At 45.8% G+C, this 21,550-nt stretch overlaps 1 protein-coding gene across 5 annotated transcripts in view; it reads left to right on the forward strand.

Moving 5' to 3' along the window:
* RNF123 (ring finger protein 123) overlaps nt 1-21,550 on the forward strand; it is a 3,033,138-nt gene that overhangs the window by 876,481 nt on the left and 2,135,107 nt on the right. For all 5 annotated transcript variants that reach the window (XM_069644183.1, XM_069644184.1, XM_069644185.1 and 2 more), the window contains exon 11: nt 1,902-2,016. In XM_069644183.1, the coding sequence (XP_069500284.1) occupies nt 1,902-2,016 (115 nt within the window). The remainder of the gene's footprint in view (nt 1-1,901; nt 2,017-21,550) is intronic.

Below are 21,550 nucleotides of genomic sequence, written 5' to 3' on the forward strand. Positions count from 1 at the left end.
TCAGCGCTGACCACCTCAGACGATCTACCTTCTAAATTCTGCCATGACGTTGTCACCCTGTAAGTGGAGCACACCACACCTCCCCTTTGTCTGCATTTTCTAAACTTTTTTTTTTGCTGTGCCATCATGCCCACTCCCAAGTTTTGGGGATTTTAGTGCTGCAGCTATGCCCCTAACAGATCCCATTGCCAGACAGCAACATTGTCTTCGTTATGTACTTTTTCCAAACATTGGTGGCATGGCAGGATGCTGCTTTAGGGAGAGCAGTTCTTTAGATTTTATTTGGTTTGAGAAGACTGGGGTTCTTTAGCCTCCTCCAGTAGCGTTGTACTCCTTTGGTAGTCTATCAAGATGAGACATCTGTGAGAGGATGCAATCCATTAAAAGGGAACATTTCTTACTGTGTGGTGATCTTTCTATGGACTCTCCTCCCACAGATACCTCCTGCCCTCCCATCCTGTCCCACTACACTAGCAATTCAATTTAAAAAAAAAAGAAAATGTAAAACCTATTTGGGAATTAAAAGAATAGGGTTCCTTTTGAATTCATTTTTGCTTCCAAATTCGCCCTGTTGAAAGTTACCTCAGCCGCTGAGCCTGGGGTGAGTAAAGGGAAGAACTGAGGTCATGGGGCGTGGTGTGCTATACTTAAAGAGCTTCGAAGTCATGTTCGGGATCAAGGAAATGGTTGTCTTTGAGCTACAGTTTGCCCCCTGATGAAAGTTTCTGAAATCAGCTACACTGCAGGGTTTCCATCAAGATGAGACCTCCGTGGCTTGGGAATCTATAGAAAGAAACTTACATGGGTAGGTAGGTATGTATGTATGTATGTATGTATGTGTGTGTACATGCATGTGATTAACCCATGTGGGCATATTGGGGATGCCCCATCGACACCGTCTATTTTTAAATTGTGTGCCGTGCACAACATGCTTCCTTGCTGGGAGAGATTGGATGGAGATGCGCACATATAGAGGAATTATTTGATTAGGAGGGAAAATGTCACCAGCACAAGTAACATAACTTTCTTTTACCTAAGGTTGTCTTTTACTGAAGCTTCATTGTAACGAACCTCTACATCTTTCTGTCACGTGTCTTTAGAGTAATAGAATGTCATCAGAGCACAAGATGTGAGTGAACGCAGGAAACCATTTATATATAAATTAAAAACATTTTCAAAGCAGGATCTAAAGATTTTATTTTGCATGGAGATGTGCATTAAAAGTGTTTGCGTGTACGTCTGACAGTGATCTCAGAGGATCTTTTCCACAGCTTTATTGAGCAGAACCTGATATTAGAAGAAGCACTGACTGCTACTTGGAATGTTATACAGAATAGAGGTGTAGTTTAGCCCTCCTATCTGGGAGCAGCTCTTTTAAGTATTGGAATGTCATTGCTACTGGTCTTCAAAAGAGGAATAATCTGCAGGGAGATAATGAGTTTGAAGCAGTATGCACCTCAGTAACTAGTATTCTGATATGTTTCCTTCAACTTCTCTGTTACACTCCATATTCCAACCTTCCCTTTTTATTTGTGTGTGGTGCAGCCATTCCTTTGAGGGATTGTTGCCTCTGCTGATGTTGGGTGCAACTTGGAAAATCTATGGTGCCACCTAGTGACTGTAAGTGCCGAGCTATTATGCATTCCTATGCAAAAAAAGCACATGACGCCCTTAGCACTTGTTTCCCAATCCTGTTGCTACTTTGAGTTAGTACAAACGATGAAGAATCTACAGTAACATTGATGATGCCATCTGAAATGTAACTAAACATTGTCATTACCTTTTTCTTTTTAGTGCTACTTGCAGCCAGACTATATTAGCATATTTGTGCAAAGGTGTTTTGTGATACAAATTAATGGGATCAGGAATTGTTTTTTTTTCCATCCTTAACATCTCAATACCTATCCAGTCGAAGGATATCGCCCATTGCAGGATCCTCCGAGTGCCGATCTGAAGAAAGCCCGTACACTTTTGGGATATGTCAAGAACATAATTCACACAGGGATCGATTTACAGGTATGTTCGAAGTGGATTCCTCGGTTGTATTTTTATTAATATTCCCATCCCAATTATTTTGCTCCCCTGCTTCCCTGCATTGAAGACTTGCATGTTTTGCCCATTCATGTTAATTATGAAAGCAATTTTAGAGCAGGACTAAACAGCATGTCGTCTTTATGGTATGATAGTTACAGAACACACCAATGAATACTATTTGCTGGTGGTTAAGACTGCACTGAAAATAAAAACGAAGCTGTACATGACCAAGATGGCAGATTTTGGCATTACGTTCATCAGCCCTTTGACCTAAAATCAGAATCAACCACTGCCCCTAGGAAAAGTCATGCTCAAGTGTTGGCATGAGACTAGACTTCCCCAGCCCCATCTCTACGTGTGCTTTAGTGAACTTTGAGCGTGGGCATGCGGAAAAGGCACTCAGAATGGCATTTTAGTATCAATATTGAGTTGTAGCCTTACACAGTTCACTATTAGAGAAGATGGTCAAACATCACCTCTTACTCCCTTGGCTCTCACCAAAAGATGATTGTGGAATGGGGAGAGCAGGGTCCTTGCCCCCAGACAGAAGGTTCAGTTCCTGTGGGCCAGGCAAGGTACATTGGAGACTATGGAGCTGTGTTGCTGGTGTGCTCTTCTCTGAAGGGTTTGAACCAGCGGAGGGAATAACAAACCAACGTACTGGTACGCACAGAGGGGTTCAACACTGGTGAGAGCACCACTTAAACTCAAAATGTGAACTGACAGAGTAGCCCCAGAATAGGTGCCGTGCAGTGATCTCTGGTCCCTCTTTATAGAATCTTTTGGGGGTAACAACATCCGAAAAACAGTAAGGCTTAGCACTGCAAGTTGGTGATGGAAACCCCATTTACCTAGAGAGTTGCACCACCTCACTTGCACTCTGTGCCTACCATAACATTTGATGGCGCCAACGCCCTACTCACAGAGCAAAGGGGGCAAACAAACAGAAAAGAGGTAAAACTGGGGTAAACTCATACCCTTTTGATCGCTAAATCAGAACTTCAAACTTGTGAAATAACTGTGAACTCAGGGTACATAGACACTGCAGTGTCTTTGGTACAGGAAACACAAGATTCCAGAGGCTCACTTTCCAAGGAACTCTTTGACACACTTAATCTTTCTTCTGGGTAACAGCTTCAGAGATGAAGTGCATTGATTTGTGATGTGAAATCACTAAAGCAATCGCTGACAACAAAGAGGACATTTATTTTTATTTTATTGATTTAATATACTTCTAGCCAATAATAGGCTTCGTGTATACAGCAGAAAAACACAAAAGCAAACACACACATCATGACTTCTTGTCCAACAACAGTAAAATCGATGACAATGTTAAAGGCTTAGTTAAAATATCTGCATGCCTTAGCACACTCAATGTTCTGCTTAATCATATTACAACTTTATAAAAAACCTGCAGACCTTACAACAGACAAGGTTTTTCTTAGACATATTAAAATTGTATAAAATCTCTGCAGACCAATCACTTCAAATCTCCATTACTGAGCTATAACATTTTATCATCTGGTAAATCAGATTACCATTGTTGCCCTCCATTAACAAATTCCACAGTATAATGACATCATAGCAGTTTAGCTTATTAGAATAGGCTTTCATATATTTTGTCCTTAGACTCGTACAATAGGACATTGTATGCTCTGCTGATTCGATACACATTTCCCCACACATAAAGCACATTCGCTCTGACCATGGTATTCCTCTTTTAGCCCCTTTTATTTATAACACCTGCGTGGCATTGAATTTAAACAATAAGTACTTTCTATTAATGCACTATTAAGGAAGGATTCAACAAATGTTGGTATTGCACACCGTTCGATCTGATATTTAATAAAAGGACCACTATTACTTTTAGTTGCCAACGAGACAAAAACGGCTTCCTTGCTAAACTCCCCGATTTTTGCCTTAACCCATTTTCCAAACATCCTGTGTGGTATTGTCATGGTCTGTTTTTCATATTGCAGCAGCCAGGACCTATATGTTGAAAGCATATTGCCCAGAGTGCCAAAACGCTCATGGTCTCATATGGAGCTGTATGCCAAGAGCACTTCAACCATTATTGTTCCATAGTCTGGCTTCAACAACTTATCATAGCCTAGGGCAAATTTGCTTTCAATCACAGCCAAGATTCGTTTGTTAAACTCAAGCATTTTATTTCCAATGGGTAGGTATTTTGGCATACGTCGGATCTTGCTTTCAAACTTGTCCACCTCATTTATCAGGGAGGCTCCCCAGACTCCAACTCCATACAGCAAACACGGTACTATTTTGGCTGTATACAGGATTAAGATGCTGTTGATCGAGCAGCCACCTTGCCTACATATGAACACACTCAATGTCTTAGTAATTTTCATGCATTTGACCTTCTTTTCCTCCCATTGAGCTGTCAATTTAAGTTTATTATCGATCAGTACACCTAAGTATTTGTAACAATCTACCACCTCAACTGCCCTACCGTCCAACTTCCATTGGACATTTATCTTGGTTCTGCTATTTTGATGTCCTCTAAATGCTACTATTTTGTTTTTTTCGATGTTAATACGGAGTCCATTTTGTTTAGCATAATCACCAAGCGCATGAAGCATTCCTTGCAGCCCTCTCTGGGTATAATCAAGGAGGAGCAAGTAGCAGATCCTAGCCACCCAATTTTCAATGCACCAATGCCTCCAGCATGCTACTGGAGGTTGTAAACTCTTAACCAGATCAGCGAGGTAGAGGTTAAACAGGGTGCATGCCAAGAAGCATCCCTGTTATACCTCCCGCGAGGTGGTAATCTACCTGGTAACCCTTCTCATCCAGGCGCTCCCTCACACTAGTGTCCACATGTAGTTGTTTAATCATAGTTAACAGGCCAAAAGGAATATTCCATGAAACAAGTTTGTTCCAAAGTCTATTCCTCATGTTCGTGTCAAACGCTGTGCTACAATCTATGAAGGCGCCTTAAACAGGAAGTTGCCGCCTCATCCAAGGATATTCAATGGTGTTGAGAAGGTTATGGGTGGTGCTTGCTTTACATCTAAAACCCTTCTGATTGGGAGGGAGAATCGTATTATTTGTTTGTTGATTAATTTCATGGAATATCCAGCATTGCCAGCATTCAGTCGTTTTTGGGATTTTTGCAACATCCCTTTATGTGAACTGGGAGGATGGTGCTCTCCTTCCATGATTTAGGGATCAGCCCATGTTCTCAAATCCCCAAAAATAGCATGTGTCGCGCTTGTGCCCACTGTAGTGGGGACATCCTTACCAGCCCATTGCATGTACCGTCCAGTCCTGAGGCTCGCGACACAGTTAATTTGGCTATCATCGTGCTCATATCAGCGATGGTAGATTTACAGATCCATTTAGCATCGGTGCATGCGTAGGGTTCGTCCATTGGTGTAACAGAATCCAATATGAGTGGCCCAAACATCTTCTGATAAACTATTAACTGGTAGATGCTTCTTTATTGTGCCCCTTATGACAGACCATCTGCCCATATTGTTGTTAGATCTGGTATGATGCGCTAGCTGCATCCACACTTCATTCCTTACCCTTGCATGATGTGCTCTCAGTGACCCTCGATATTGTTTTCAGTGATTTAATGGTTTACGCTATCTCGGATGCCAACATTGTACTTCCTCTCGACTCTAATGTCTCAGTGATATCGTTCCTCAATTTCTGTAACCTGTATTCTTTGGTCATAACCATGTTCACGATCATGGTTGTAGTGCCATCACTCATTGGTGCTCTTATACTTGCGTTTCTTTAGTGAGACCTCTTTGATGCTAGAGATCAACAGTTTAAAGTCAGTTATAAGGAGTTCCACATTACCCTCATTTCTATGTGCCCATCTCTCATAGAACACAGGCAAGGCTCTATCTAACTTGGTGGGATTCCATTGTGTTCTATTTGAGCCATTGGTCATGAAAATGTCCCCATTTTGTTAAAACTGCTCACCTCTCTGTATGGTGAGTATAGCACACACCGGCAAATTATCACTCATCGCGTTTCAACACTGCCATGTCCTTTACCATTCCAAGAGCAGTCTCATTCACAAATATATAGTCCAGTGTAGTTGCACTCTTTCCAATGACTCGAGTATAGGATTTCATGGCATCGCCATTGCAGTGTCCATTTAAGATTATCAAATTTGTTTAATATAGTACTTAAGGCCCACCCTTTGCCCTGCTTGTTAAACTCCCCCAACTCACGTGGGGCAGATAAACTCCTATCAGACAAGTCTTCCACATTGCCTGGAAATTGAACACCTGGACATGAGAATAAACAAGAGCAAAGCTGACATTTTGGGCCTCAGAGAAGCAATCCCAGACTTTAGCTGATGTTGAAGCACTCCAAATTATGGTCAGCCGATTAAAAGATAAATGTGAGAACTTGGAAAACTGTTTTCAGAGAGAGAACAGAAGGATGAAACCCACTCAGCTGGGCTCAAGAGTGGGAAACTATTTGGCTTGTATGGATTTTCCTTCAGTTTTATCTATAAGTGCCCCCAAGCGAGAAAAGCAAAATAGAATGCACAGAGCGGATAAACTGATGCAACCTGGAAGCTGAGTGCAAGCTATCTTTGCACAACTTCATAGACCAGGGGAATAGAATGGCTGCTGCACATAAAAGAAATGTCATGTTTGGTTGACCATCTCAAAGACGCCTGAGCAAGATCACTAATCCTCAAATCAGTTGCAAAATCCAAAATAGATGCCTCTCCCCACAAGCCGGCAGTTTTGCTTTGATGATTGAGGAATTGTCTTGTTTACCGTAGAGGAAGTATGGCGCCTGCTTGTACTGACAAATTGCATTAATGAGAAAGGACACAGGAAGTTAGGAAAAGCCCTGAAACACTAAGATGATACATCTGAAACGGAGAATGGCAAGCAGAGCAAAACAAACAGAAATGTGCTAAGGCAGAGGGCCTCTGTGATGGTAACTATTGTATGAAAGCCTTGCAGCAATGATGTTATCTGCCCAGCCAAGGTTGGCACTTTTGAAGAATATTACCCCCTCGACCCCCAAACTTGTTTTTTTTTTCATTATACAGAGTTTATAACTTAAGGGGTCTGAGTTGGGCCAATATTAGCTCAGGCCTGGGACTGTTTTATAGCTCTGATGCTGGTGCTTACTTATGATGCTGGGCATTTGCATAATACCTGATGTGGATTAGCCTGGCTTTACTTCTCCAAGTAGGGGAGTTTGTTACAAAGGACCATCATTTTGCTTCATGCCGCCTTGCCATGTTGGCCCCTCGCTTCCGAGCAGCAGGTAAGTCTAGAACTTGTGTCCTGTACCTCTGCCAAAAGGTCCCTCCCCTTAAACAAATTTCACCCCATCCCCCAGCCCTTAATTTTAATGAAGTTATCTCAACCGGACAGCCTTTAATTTTAATTAATTCTGACCCCTCTTCTCTTAATTATAATTCTTACCCCTGCACCCTTCATTTTAATTTATTTCTCCCCTTCTTCCCTTCCCCTCAATTTTACCCTGAACCCTGCCCTTAATTTAAATAAATGTATCTTGTACCCCGCCCTGAATGATAATTCATTCCGACCCCTATGCCCTTTTAATTCTGACCCCCTCTTCCCTTTAATTCTGACCCCCTCTGCCCTTTAATTCGACCCTCTTCCTGTTAATTCCGACACGTCTGGCCATAATTAATTCTTATCCCTTCCCTTTAATTCCAACCCCTCTTCCCTTTAATTCCAACCCCTCTTCCCTTTAATTCCAACCCCTCTTCCCTTTAATTCCAACCACTCTTCCCTTTAATTCCAACCCCTCTTCCCTTTAATTCCAACCCCTCTTCCCTTCAATTCTGACCCCTCTTCCCTTAATTTAATAAATGCTGACCCTGCTGTCATTAATTTTTCAAATTAAACAAGGGTGTGTGAGCCCCTCTGAGAACGAACATGGGTCTAATACCTGTTCTATGGAATTTCTCCCACTCAGGAGGGATCTACAACCTATTAGTCTGGTCCCACCCACAAGGACAGTCCTGCACCAAAATGCTAGGCAGTTATCCTCTGAATAAGAGTACCATCAGCAATGCCAGACATAGCTTTCAGCCTCCTCAGTGAGGTGAAGCTGAGCCTCTCCAAGACACAGAGAGCAAGGGGTCAATGTCTAGATTAATTTAAATTACTTCAGTCACCCTGTCCTTAATTTTAAATAATTCTGAACTGCTGCCCTTAATTTAATTAATTCCGACCTCACTTCCTTTTTTTTTTCATATATACTTTTATTGGCATTTTGTGTACACACAGCTTGAAATAAACTCCCCTCGCTCCATTTTCTCTAATTGGGCTAGATTGTCTCCCCATTTCTCTTCTTGTGTGTTTGAGGGTTGCTATCACTCCCTCCCTTTCCATACTAGTTTCCCCCTCCTTGCCTTTCATTGGATTGTTGACATGTCTGTTTCTCCAGGTGTGGGTTGAGGTTTTACATTACTCCCAGTAGTTTCATTCGCCTAGGGCACCATGCGTTTTTGGAGTCCTTAATTAGAAATGTCATCACTAGGTCCCAGTCCATAAGGAATCTCTGGTGGTCCCCCCGGAGGTAGTATGACACCCACTCCATGGCTACAAAGTACTTTATCTTCCCCACCCATTCATGTTGTGTGGGTGCAGCCTTCGATTTCCACTTGGGAGCTACTAGCGGGGCCCCAGCCATTACCAGAACCACATAGACTTTACGTTGTGCTCTCGTGGGGCGGTTCAGTAGCTCTACCCCCCCAGGCCCATTATGATCAGACCCAGGTTGCCCTTCTCTCCCATCCCTAATATTTCTTTTGCTGCCTCTTTGATCATTAGCCAAAACAGTTGGACTTTCGGGCATTGCCACCAGATGTGCCTCCATTTCCCCTCCTCCCAGCATTCCCTCCAGCGGAGTTTGGATGTAGTCTGGTAGATTGGGGACAGTCTAGTGTGGGTAAGGTGCCATTGGTACATCATCTTTATACACATTTCTTGTATCTGCAAGGAAGATGTGATTCTGGGGATGTTTGACCGTAGTCCTATCCATTGGTCGCCATCAGTTGAATGTTCATTCTCCTTTTCCCAATTGGCCATTAAGCATCTTTCCCCTTCTTCCCCCCCCCTCCTTAAGTAGGCTGTATATCGCCCCCACTATGTGTTTGTCTCCTGTGTTGGTTGTGTAACGCTCACCTGGTATCCACGGGGACGCCACCCAGCCGTAGGGACTCTGGTATCCTTCTCTGCGGTTCCCAGGTGTGACCAGCGGGGAAGTTCTGCCTGGAATACAGGTGGGCAGTGTTCAAGACTGGGCAAATGGGGTAAGCAACCCCCCACCACCCCGTATGCCCGCAGCCCCTCTGGACCTCTCCTCACCTGGTTAATTCAGGTGTGCTCTCCGTCCTGCCTTCTTGGCAGGGGCGCGTTGTTCTTTGTGGGCGAATGCGATCTAGTTACTTCCCTGATGCCGGCCCGCTTTGAGTCTTTCAGGTAGGTCTTATTGCTGTTGTATATTGTTGTTGTTATTGCATGCCTTTCTTAGTTTAATAAATGTCTTTTTCTCTTCCTTAGATGCGCGGAAGTCCAATGTGATGCATTGGCTGAATTGGGTCTCGCCGATAAATGATGGCGTATTAAGAGCGCTTTGATGCGGTAAGAAGGCACTATGCGTAGGGCTATGATGTCTTGCCTTTGCTAACCTGTTGTCTTTTCTTTCCCTTAGATCGCGGTGCTCACCCGGTGTATGAAATTCTGAGGCAATGCTGGTCGAGGGGCGACTTGCGAGGTAAGCTTTTCGGCACAGTTCGTTATGTTGTAAAATTTCTAATGTCTTGTTTCTTCCCTTTTTGCAGATCCGTCGGTCCGGGAGAGGCGCTGATCCTAGGATGCTGATCGCAGGAGCTGTGGGCAGCTAACGATGAAAATTACAGGTAAGCTGCTACTGCTAACGATGTCCTTTGGTCTCTTTACAGATGCTGTTCTTCCGAGGTTCGCGGGTGCAGCTGAACACGATGAGCGTCACGTTGCAGGATTGCAAAGTAACGCAAAGCGTGTTATCCAAGTCGGGTGTGGTTTAAATAGCTTCAAGAAAGTAGTCCAGGTAAAGTAGTTCCTAGGCTACCACACCCAAAACACTATACCGCATAGCTTGGTTCCAAAAGGAGCCAAGCTATGTGGATGCCTCCATGTTGGCTGGCACTTGTAATAAGGTAGTTCCTTAAACACAAGTCTTTATCAAGTATGAACCTGGTGCCAAAGGCGCCTGGACTGGCCCCAAGAGGGCCTAGGCAAAGGATGCTTCATTTTGTTGGAGACCCGAGCCAAGATCCCTCCTGGCCCATGGGCTTGCCAGGGGGGTTTCTGTATGTGGGTCGTGACAGCACTCCACCCCCTCCCCCCAGCCCCTTCCCCCCAAGGCCCCTGTCATGGTGTTCCTTCTGTCCGGCCCAGGTTTAGCTGGAAAGTTTCGATGATATTTTTTGATCAGACGTGGTGCATGAATGTTCTCATAGTGTTCCCAGGATCTGGGTCCAAACCCTTTCCAATCGACTAGATAGTATAGCTTGCCCCTTGAATACTTGGAATCCAGGATGCCTCTGGCTTCGAATTCTGGTTCTCCGTCAATAAGTATGGGTTTTGATGGTGTCCCAATCCGTGTACCGGGCTGCATTGGTTTTAAAAGGGACACATAAAATACTGGGTGGATTTGTAGGTTAGGTGGTAAATCTAGTTTGACGGCCTCTGGATTAATAATTGCCTTGATGGTGTAAGGCCCTAAGTACCTGGGTTGAAAGGTCCGGGTTCCCTTGATAGGTACAAATCTGGCGGCCAGCCAAACCTCGTCTCCGACCCGATAGTCGGGGGCTTTTTTACAGTGTTGATCGGCACATTGCTTTTGCTTTTCTTTGGCGAGAACAAGATGTTCTTTGACCTTTTTGAAAGCCTGAGTAATGTTGGTGTAAAGGGTTTTTACTGCTGGCATTTCCAAACTGGCTGGGAGATCCAGTTCTGAGGTACGTGGGTGTCTACCATAAAGAGTATAAAAGGGTGTTTGTCCGGTACTGGAATGCTAGGAATTGTTATATGTCCTCGGCTATCCATAGCAAGTCTTTCCAGTCTCTTAGTTCGTGGTGCAACATGCACCGTAGGTATTGCTCGAGAGTCTGATTGGTCCTCTCGGTATGACCGTCCGTTTGGGGGTGATGGCTAATAGATAGCCGGACGTCAATCTGCGCCATTGCACAACACTTTCTCCAGAAGTTGGAGAAGAACTGGCTACCTCGATCGGAGATCAGGACTGATGGGAAGCCATGTAGTTTAACAATACCATCCAGGAACACTTTGGCTAAAGTGGATGCGTCAGGGAGGCCTTTCAGCGGAATAAAGTGTGCCATCTTTGAGAATAAGTCCACGACTACAAGAATGGTGTTAAACCCTTGACTGGGAGGTAGGTCAGTGATGAAGTCGAGGGAAAGAGTGTGCCATGGAGTGGGAGGGATGTCCAAAGGTTGCAGAAGACAGGATGGTTTTTGTTTTTGCAACTTATTTTGTGCGCAGACTCCGCAGGACTGAATATATTAGATGACATCTTTACGCCAGGCAGGCCACCAGAAGTTCTGTTTCACCTTGGCCAGAGTCTTGGTGATTCCAGGGTGCCCTTCGATCAGAGAATCGTGGTAACCTGAAATTATTTGTTGTTGTAAGTCCTTGGTGGGTACGTACAGACGATCCTTAAAAAAGGGCAAGTGATCTTTGATGGAATATTGTTCCCCCTGCGCTTGCCATGCAAGGAAAGGATCAGGATTCATGGTTCGTTGAATCTCGCTTCTCAGCTCTACTTGGGTAAAGGCTGTAGTGAAGCCCAAGAGTTTGTCTTCAGGTATGATGGGGACTGGGTCTGGGGTCGTATATACTAAGTCATGAGTGCCTGTACTAGAGAGTGCATCAGCTTTTCCATTCTTGACCCCTGGTCGAAATGTGATGACATAATCATATTCAGAGAAGAAAAGGGCCCACCGCAATTGGCGTGAAGACTGGGCTTTAGCTGTTTTAAGATATTGCAGGTTTCGGTGGTCCGTGATAACTGTAATGGTGTGTCTGGCCCCCAGAAGGTAGTGCCGCCAGGCTTTAAAGGCGGATTTGATCGCCAAGAGTTCTTTGTCCGTGATGGCGTAATTAATTTACGGAAGTGAGAATTTTTTCAACCAGAGGGCCACTGGATGTAGCTGGCCGGTTTCTGGATCTCTTTGTGAGAGGATAGCTCCCATTGCTATACTGGAAACGTCCGTTTCTACGATATAAGGAAGATCTGGACGAGGATGTCGCAGGATTGGCGCGGAGGTGAACCTTTTCTTAAGTTCCTGAAAAGCTTTTTCTGCTTCTTCGGTCCAGGCAAATTTTTTGTTCTTTTTTTGTAGCAACACAGTGATCGGGTGTACGACCTGGGAGAAGTCTGGTATGAACCGGCGATAGAAGTTCGCAAAGCCACATGCATTGTACCCCTTTTACTGACGTTGGTGATGGCCATTTCAGAACGGCGTCTACTTTATGCAGGTCCATTCTGATGCCTCATGGAGTAAGAATAAAACCCAGAAATTCAACTTCAGTGACGTGAAAAAAACACTTTTCAAGCTTTGCATATAAACGATGTTCATGAAGCTTGGTGAGGACTGAACGGACGTGCTTAATATGATCCTGTTTTGAGGTTGAGTACACTAGGATATCATCTATGTACCCTAGGGCGTGAAGGGCCCCTAGGGGACACTCACGTAGTGGAAACAAGGCAAATCACCACACACGAACTGATACGCCAGACACGAGGTTGTATTTCCAAAAGCTAGGGTTTATTGCAAAGCAAATAGTCTCAGTTGGCCTACTCGGTCTCATGCCCCGCGACGTGTCTCTCCAGACCTCGAGGGACGCAAGAGAGAAAATAACGTACATCAGTTACATATATACAAAATGGACATCTTACCATCAGTCATGACATGTTTAACACCGCCCATTGTATAGTTTCTTTGAACTGGGTTTGATGATTGACAATTTCGACGAATATGACACCTTCAAACATCTATTTTAGCAACAATATGCAACATTGCGAGTCTAGAGAATTATTTCGAAGGGATTGTGTCCTCCGACATATTCCTTATCTTCGATATCTCCTTTCAGCTCTGCTGGCCTCAGAAAATTTTTCTCTAGAGGACGCTGAGCGTCGACGTCCGCCGATTCGATGTCCCTCGACAGCCGCTGTGTCGACGTCATCCTGCCTATAAAGGCCGCGCGCAGCGTCCGTTGCTCAGTTCCGTTTTTCCGTGCTTACTCAGTTCCTCGGAATACTGTTGCTCAGTTTTGTCAATTTATTCCTATTTACCTCGAGATATTCAATCCGTACTCGATGGCTTCCTCGTCGGAACCGACAACTCCTCGGTCCGGCTTCAAAAAATGCCGAGATTGTGGGAAGAAGATGTCGCTGACTGACCCTCACAGAGTTTGTCTGGTGTTTGGGAGCTGAACACCATTGTTCGGAGTGCGAGGACTGTATTGTATGTCCATGACCGCTAAGGCCCTGAAGGAGCGTAGGGGGAAGCTGGAGAAAGGTAAGACTTTAAAAGCTTCTTCTTCCTCGAACGAAGTCGAGACATTTGTCTCCTCGTCACCATTCGTGCTCCAGGTCTCGGAGTGGGTCCCATCACTCCTCGAGATCGAAGCACTCGAAGAGGAGACGTCGAAGATCCCCGTCTCCATCCTCCTCTTCCTCTGTTTCTCCAAAGAGAATCCCTTGCCCCACGAAACATAGTTCCCGGGCTGAATGGGAGGAATTCCACAAAAATATGATGAGCGTCTTCGAGAAAGCGGCCTCGACCCCCTCGAAGACTGCCGAGAGGATGCTCTGGTCGAAAGATCCCAAGGTCCAAAACGCCGCGAGTCGCAGTACCCGGCGAAGGAAGCTTCTCAAGCGCGTCTCGAACCCTCGAGTAAAGCTATGACCTCAAAACCTTCTTCGAAGGTTCCGTCGACGCCATCGACGAAGGTTCCGTCGACGCCGAGGTCGGTGTCTTCGACGCCGTTGTCGAAGGGACCTTCGACACACGGGTCTGTCGACTCGATGCCATCTTCGACACCGGCGTCGACGCCAAGGAAAGTCAGTTACGACGCACCCAGTGGCTATCCCCAGGTCCTCGATGACGATGGCGTCGAGATTGTCGACTTCCTCGAGCAGAATCCCAGTTATGCCTTCGACATCGGCGTCGACGACATTGACGTTTTCGAGGCCGATTATGACAAGTTTGGCACCCTCTGCCTTGGAGATGGGGTTTACACCCTATGTGAGTTCAGAACAATTGAGAACTATGTCCTCAATTATGGAAGAGGGTGAACTATCTGAACAGGAAGACGCATTTGAGTTGCAGGGACCTGCAACCCCAGTTAGAGAGGAGTTATCCTCAGAAGAACGCAGGTTAAAGGATCTTCATGATTCCTTATATGAGGCAAGTGGGTTAGACACTTCCCCTGAGGTGGAGTTTGCTAGGCCAGACCCGGGGGGAGCATGCTGAAACCCCCAATAGAGCCTTAATGTCCAGGATCACAGAATTTATGGGGTGGTCTACACCTTCACAGGCTTTCCAACAAGATGACCTCACGGATATTCTTGACAAAGGTCCACAGGAGGATCCTGTAGTGCCCTTTCATAAAGCTCTTCAGAGGAAGATTATGACGAACTGGGAAACCCCAGATGTCGTCCCGGCAGTAAATAAACTGTCTACAAAATACAGGGTATCTTCTGCAGACCCGGAGTTTTTGTCAAAACACCCATCCCCAGAAAGTCTGGTGGTACAGGCAGCATCTTCTACTGACGTCAAGACTGCTTACCCTACCGTCCACAGGACAGGGACGATAAGAAATATGATGCTATGGCAAAGAAAGATTTTTCGGCATGTAGCATGGCGTTAAAATCTGTTAATGCTACTTGCACCCTTGCTAGATTCAGCCATACACTTTGGGAGTGTGCTTCTACAGCGGCTGACTGCATCCCGGAGGGAGAAGAAAGGGAGGCATTCCTAAATATCATACAGGACGGTAAAGACGCTATGTGCGAATCCCTCCAGACGGGCATTGATTCGTCTGACAGTATCAGCAGAGCAATGGTGGCAAGTACAACAACCAGGAGATTTGCTTGGTTGAGAAAGTCTGGTTTTGCCCCAGATGTGCAAGCCAGGCTCTTGAACATGCCATTCGATGGCTCTTCTTTGTTCGGGAAAAAGGTGGATGACAGTTTAGAGAAACTGCAAACATCAAAAGCAGCAGCAAAATCCCTAGGCGCTGCATTCCGTCAGACACCTTTTCGTCCCACAGGAACCTCTGCGAGGGGCAAGTCCTTTCGCTTCTACTCCGCATTCGGAAAAGGTAGAGGACGACCGGCTCAAAGGGGACAAAGAAGAACTACCCGAGGTGGACGGGGTAGATATTCAAAAGCCGCAGCAACAGCAGGTGCCTCTTTACCATCGGCATCTGCATCAGCCGCCCCAAAACCACTCTGAGGACTTCCCTCACAGGACACCTGTAGGAGGCAGGTTAACTCAACATCTGGCGGAATGGCAGGCTATCACGTCAGATGCTTGGGCATTGGAAACAGTTGCCCAAGGTTACTGCCGGCCTCTCCTACGCATACCTCAGAGTCATCCACCGGGGATCAGCTCTCAGAAAGCTCCAGATCCGCTCCTCTTGCAGGAAATTTTGGACCTGCTAGAGAAAGGTGCCATAGAACCGGTACCTGTAGCGGAGAGGAACAAGGGCTGGTACTCCCCTTACTTTCTCATTCCAAAGAAAGACGGAGGACTGAGACCCATCTTGGACTTGCGAGAATTGAACAAATTCCTCGGGAAAGACAAATTCAAGATGGTCACTCTTTCTCAGATCCTTCAGGCCCTTCAGTTCCAGGACTGGTTGGTATCTCTGGACCTTCAGGACTCTTATTTCCATGTGCCTATCCATCTCAAACACAGGAAATACATGAGGTTCGCAAATTGGCAACTCTCATTATCAATTTCGAGTGCTGCCTTTTGGGCTGACCTCTGCCCCGAGGGTCTTCACCAAGTTAATGTCGGTAGTGGCGGCAAGTCTAAGGAGGGAAGGGATTCACGTCTACCCCTACCTGGACGATTGGTTGATCAGGGCTGTATCTTCGGAACAAGCTCAGATCCAGCTAAATCACGTTTGCCACTCCCTTCACAGACTGGGCTTCTCCCTCAATTTAAGATCACTACCCCTGTGCAGAGAGGCGATGCAGCTCTGGTTTTGGGCAATCCAAGAAGGAATCTCTATCGGCAGTTCACCTAGCCGGAGAGAAGAACTTGACAGCGGACGCTCTGAGCAGCAGGGCACAGTCTCCCACGAGTGGGAACTAGCTCAGGAAGTCCTTCAAGAGATCTTCGCCCTTTGGGGAACCCCTCAGGTGGATCTGTTCGCCACCAGTGTCAACAGGAAGTGCGATCTGTTCTGCTCAAGGGTATTTCCCTCGAGAGGAGCTCTGGGAGACGCGTTCATAGTGGACTGGGAGTTTCCGCTTCTGTACGCGTTCCCACCGGTCCCTGTCATTCCTCAAATGATCAGGAGGTTGAGAAGATTCTGGAAAACCATGATCCTAATTGCCCCGGATTGGGCCAGGAGAACGTGGTACCCGGACCTTCTAGACTTGTCCATCTGCCCTCCAATTCGACTTCCACTCAGAGAGAACCTACTCTCACAGAAGGGAGGTCAGGTTCTCCATCCAGACATCAAAACCCTCAACCTTCACGCTTGGCTTCTGAAAGGCTGAGGTACAAGGATTGGGACCTCCCTGATGATGTTGTTGCTTTCGGCAAGGAGGCCAGCAACAAAGTCTTTATACCGCTGCCGTTGGAACAGATTTTGCAGCTGGTGTAGAGAAAAGAATATCGACCCCTTTTCATGTGGTACACCAATGGTTTTGTCCTTCCTACTCTATTTGGCGAATTCAGGCCTTCAAGTTGGCACCATTAAGGGCTATCTCGCAGCGCTATCCATCTTTAAGCGCACTGCGGAAGAACCATCCTATTTCAAGTTACCCTTGGTAATACAGTTTCTAAAGGGGTTAACCAACGTTTATCCCCCAAGACCATTCCAGGTTCCCCTATGGAATTTAAACTTAGTCCTAACTTTCCTGATGGGCACACCTTTCGAACCACTACATTCTTGTTCGTTAAGATTCCTTACCCTTAAAACTGTTTTATTAATAGCACTTACATCTGCTAGAAGGGTGAGCGAGTTACAAGCCCTTTCTTGTAAACCCCCTCATACAATCTTTCACAAAGACAACGTTGTCCTGCAAGTGAAGCCTAATTTCCTCCCAAAGGTGGTTTCTGAATTCCAGATCACTCAGAAGATTACCCTGCCATCTTTCTATCCTCCTCCTCATCCGGGGAAAGAGGAAGAGAGGTAACACAGGCTGGACCCTAGAAGGGCTTTAAGTTTTTACATCAGTAGACTGGCCAGGATAAGACAAGCAGACCAGCTGTTTGTAGGCTACACAGGTCACAAGCTGGGGTTACCAATAACTAAGCAGACCATTTCCAGATGGATCATTCTAGCCATTTTGGAATGTTATAAACTGGCAGGAAAAGAGCCCCCTCAAAACCTTAGGGCTCATTCGACCAGAGGTATTGCAGCTTCATCGGCCCTCAAAAGAGGAGTGCCGGTTAAAGACATTTGTGCGGCCGCCACATGGTCGTCCGTCCATACCTTTACACGATTTTACAACTTGGATTTCTCCTCTAGTCAAGAGACTAGGTTTGGAAGGGCTGTATTGCACTCTATTCATCAATAGAAGGCAGCGTGAAGTCAGTACTCCCACCTCCAATAATAGAATACTGCTATGGGAGCCTATCTAAGATAAGGAATACGTCGGAGGACACAATCCCTTCGAAAAACAAGTTACTTCTTACCTTGTAACGTTCTTTCGATGGGATGTTCCTCCGATGTATTCCTTATCGACCCTCCCATCCATCCCCGCAGTTCTACTTCCCTTGTTGTTGCAGTTTACGCTCCTTCAGGGTGATTAGTCTAGTCCAGACAGAAATACTGTGGGCTACAAAACGGAACTGAGCAACGGACGCTGCGCGCGGCCTTTATAGGCAGGATGACGTCAACGTCGATAGGGCGGCTGTCGAGGGACATCGACTCGGCGGACGTCGATGCGCAGCGCCCTCTAGAGAAAAATTTTCCGAGGCCAGCAGAGCTGGAAGGAGATATCTAAGAAAAGGAATACCTCAGAAGAGCATCCCATCGAAAGAACGTTACAAGGTAAGAAGTAACTTGTTCTTCTTTGTTGAATAGAACACAGTGCTTCTTTTCTTGCGAGCAAGCTGCGTACAGGGGACGAGTCGCATTCCAGGCCTTGCTATCTCCTATTTGCTATTCGTGTCCTGGGAGCCAGCACGGTCTACTGGGCTTAGGAAAGGGGGGCCGTAAGGAAAGCATAAATCAAGCCTTTAACTGTTCCTTTCTAGCATTTCTACCATATTAACGAGACTAGCTGGCATCAGTGAAATGATTAAATGCCGTGTTGCTCTCCTCCAAGGCTATATGCGGGAGGGGATTGGGCATTTCTCTCTGTGGCTGCCCACGTTGTGTTTCAACGAATAACTCCCGGCCTCGCGGCCTTGCTCTTTCGCGTTGAACAACAATGTAACAGTGAAGCAGAATAAGCTGTCGGCTAAGCAATTTAGAACAAAAAGCAATGAGCAAACGTTAGAGAAAAAAAATGGCGATTCTTGCTACATTAAAATTGCCGCACACAGGTTAAACTTATGAGACTGTATTTCTGACGTTTAGTACATCAGTGTTGGTTTTCGGCCAACACGATACATTGCCATTGATCGTGAGAGTTATCTATTTTTCTAGACTGACAGGCGCAGACATCAATTAACTCTCTCAAGACGTCATTCATGAAATATTGAAATGCTGCGGGAGTGTTCCATAACCCAAAGGGCATGACTTGATATTCGTACAAACCGTATTTGGTAAGGAAAGCAGTTTTCCATTCGTCTCCGCTTCTGACCCGGACCAGGTGGTACGCTCCTCGAAGATCCAATTTGGTGTAAATCTGGGCATCTTTAACCTGGTCCAGCATTTCAGGGATAAGTGGCAAGGGGTAACGGTTCTTCACAGTGATCTGGTTTAATGCGCCGTAGTCAATACAGGTTCTTAAGTCCCCTTCTTTTTTCGGTACGAAGAACAAAGGACTGGCTGCAGGGGACTTTGATGGACGGATGAATCCGTTTGCTAGGTACTGGTATAAATAAGACTTCAGATGAAGGTTTTCAGGTTCCGTAAGAGCATAGATTCTACCGCAAGGGACTTGATCACCTGGAACAAGGTCGATTTGACAGTCATAGGGCCTGTGCGGCGTCAACGTGTTTGCTTGGTCCTTCTGGAATACATCCTGGAAATCATGGTATTCCTCAGGCAAGGTATTAGTTACACCCAGGGTTGATGCTGTCGCTCCGGGAGTCGTAGAGATACTGAAAGCAGGTTTCTGTTCTTGATTATAACAGATTGGGGAGCAGTCGCTGGGGAAGGTTAATTTCTTTGCCCGCCAGTCAATCAAAGGGTTGTGAGCAACTAACCATGGCATCCCTAGTATGAGCTGGAATTGAGGTGCCTTGATGAGATCGAACGAAATAAGTTCCCGATGTCCGTCCTGGCACAGCAAGGTTATCTCGGCTGTGCATTGGGTTACGGGTCCGGAAGCAATTTCTGTCTCATCCACCGTAGTTACCTTGTCTGTAGTCGGCTTGGAACATAGGGGAAGCCCCATCTCTGCAGCCAGGTCTTGATCTATTTAATTCCCAATTGGTCCGTTTTCGATGTATGCCTCAACGGCATGCATTCTTGCCTTCTTATTAATTAAGATCCACAGGTATTGCAAAGTGTGTGGTCGGTGGCTCTTTTCTCTCACTCGACAAACTGACCTCTACGTTTGCTGAGCTGGGTAGTTTTCTGACTTAGATTCCTTCTCTTCATCTTTTCCCGGGGCCCCGACGATCTTCCTTGGGGGTTTCACTGGGCAGTCCTTCAGGAAATGCCCTGGTTTTCTGCAATACAGACATAGTTGTTGTTTCTTTTTATCTCGCTCTTGTTTTGTTAATGAAGGTCGTACCCCTCCGATTTGCATGGGCTCCACAGTATTTTCTTGTACTCGAGTTACATTGTCTCTAGATCGCACGTACACAGCCGAGGGTCCATTTTGGAACGGTCTGCTTTTCGGTCTTGTAACCGGTGGTCTAGTTGTACGACGAAATCTATGAATTCAGAACAGTCTCTAGGAGGATCAACCACTTGAGCTAGAACGTCTTTTAATTCACCTCGTAAGCCCCGATGAAACAACGTGGTTCTTTTGTTTTCAGGCCACCTAGCTTCAGCAACCAATCTGTTGAAATTAGCAATGTACGTTAACAAGTCCTGATTCCCCTGTCGGAGGGAAAGGAGTTCATTGTCCACTGCGTGCTCTCGGGTATGGCAAGCAAAATGTTTTTCCATCTCCCTCTGAAATCCCCCAAAGTCATGTAATAAAGGATCATCATGGGTCACCGATGGTACTGACCAATCTGCTGCGCTACCCCTCAGGTATGATAAAACAAAGGATACCCGAGCTTGGTCATTTGGGAATGCTCCAGGCCTGCAAAGAAAGTGAAGGCGGCACTGATTCATGAAAGCTGCGTATTTCCGTGGATCACCTGCAAACCTCTCCGGTGGTGCCAAAGGAACTGTTCGCAGTAACATGATTTGTACCGGAGTAGAGGTAGTGGATGGCATGGTAGGATTTTGCATCGTTGGGTTGTTTCCAGGTAGAGGTGTCTGTCCTGCTTGTGATTGCAAGTATTGCCTGCTAATTTCTTCAGTGCGCTCTTTAGTCAGTGTTAGGGAGAATTCTCTTATAAGGCTAATTTCCCAAACCCAGTGAGTCCCCCAGCAGCTTTGCTGGATTTTTGGGGTTTGTTTTTTTCTCCTGCTAAGAGTGAGACTCTTTTCCTCCCACTCTTATGCATGATTTGAGGTATGTCTTTTACTTATTGTGTGCTTATGTGCTATGGGGTCTTTTACTCCATAGGGTATCATCTGTTTTAGAGTATGTGTTACACAGCACACTCAATGCATTAACACAGGGGTGTCATAGTGACCCCAAAACATAGACTCACTACCCTGGGACTGACTACTGTCTCCCAGGGCATGTAAAGTCACCATTGACTTCACTAGTCCAAAATTTTGAACAGAACCAGTACAAACCATCATATTGTGGAAGTACTGGAAGGGGTTAATTAGATTGCCTCTGGGTCTGTTTCCAAGGGGGCACTGTCCAGTCCCCCCTTGTCGAGTTTCTGGCTGGTGGCAGTGGTTACCACGCAAAATATTCCAACTGAATATTTCCTATGGGATTTTCCCATTGATTTTAAACGCACCACTTTTTTGGTGCAATGTTAAAGATACCGCCGGTTTATTTATTTAATATAAAATCACCGGTTTATGTC

This window comes from Ambystoma mexicanum, chromosome 2p (genome assembly GCF_040938575.1).
Source record: "Ambystoma mexicanum isolate Mex_15411 chromosome 2p, UKY_AmexF1_1, whole genome shotgun sequence".
Lineage (NCBI taxonomy): Eukaryota > Metazoa > Chordata > Amphibia > Caudata > Ambystomatidae > Ambystoma > Ambystoma mexicanum.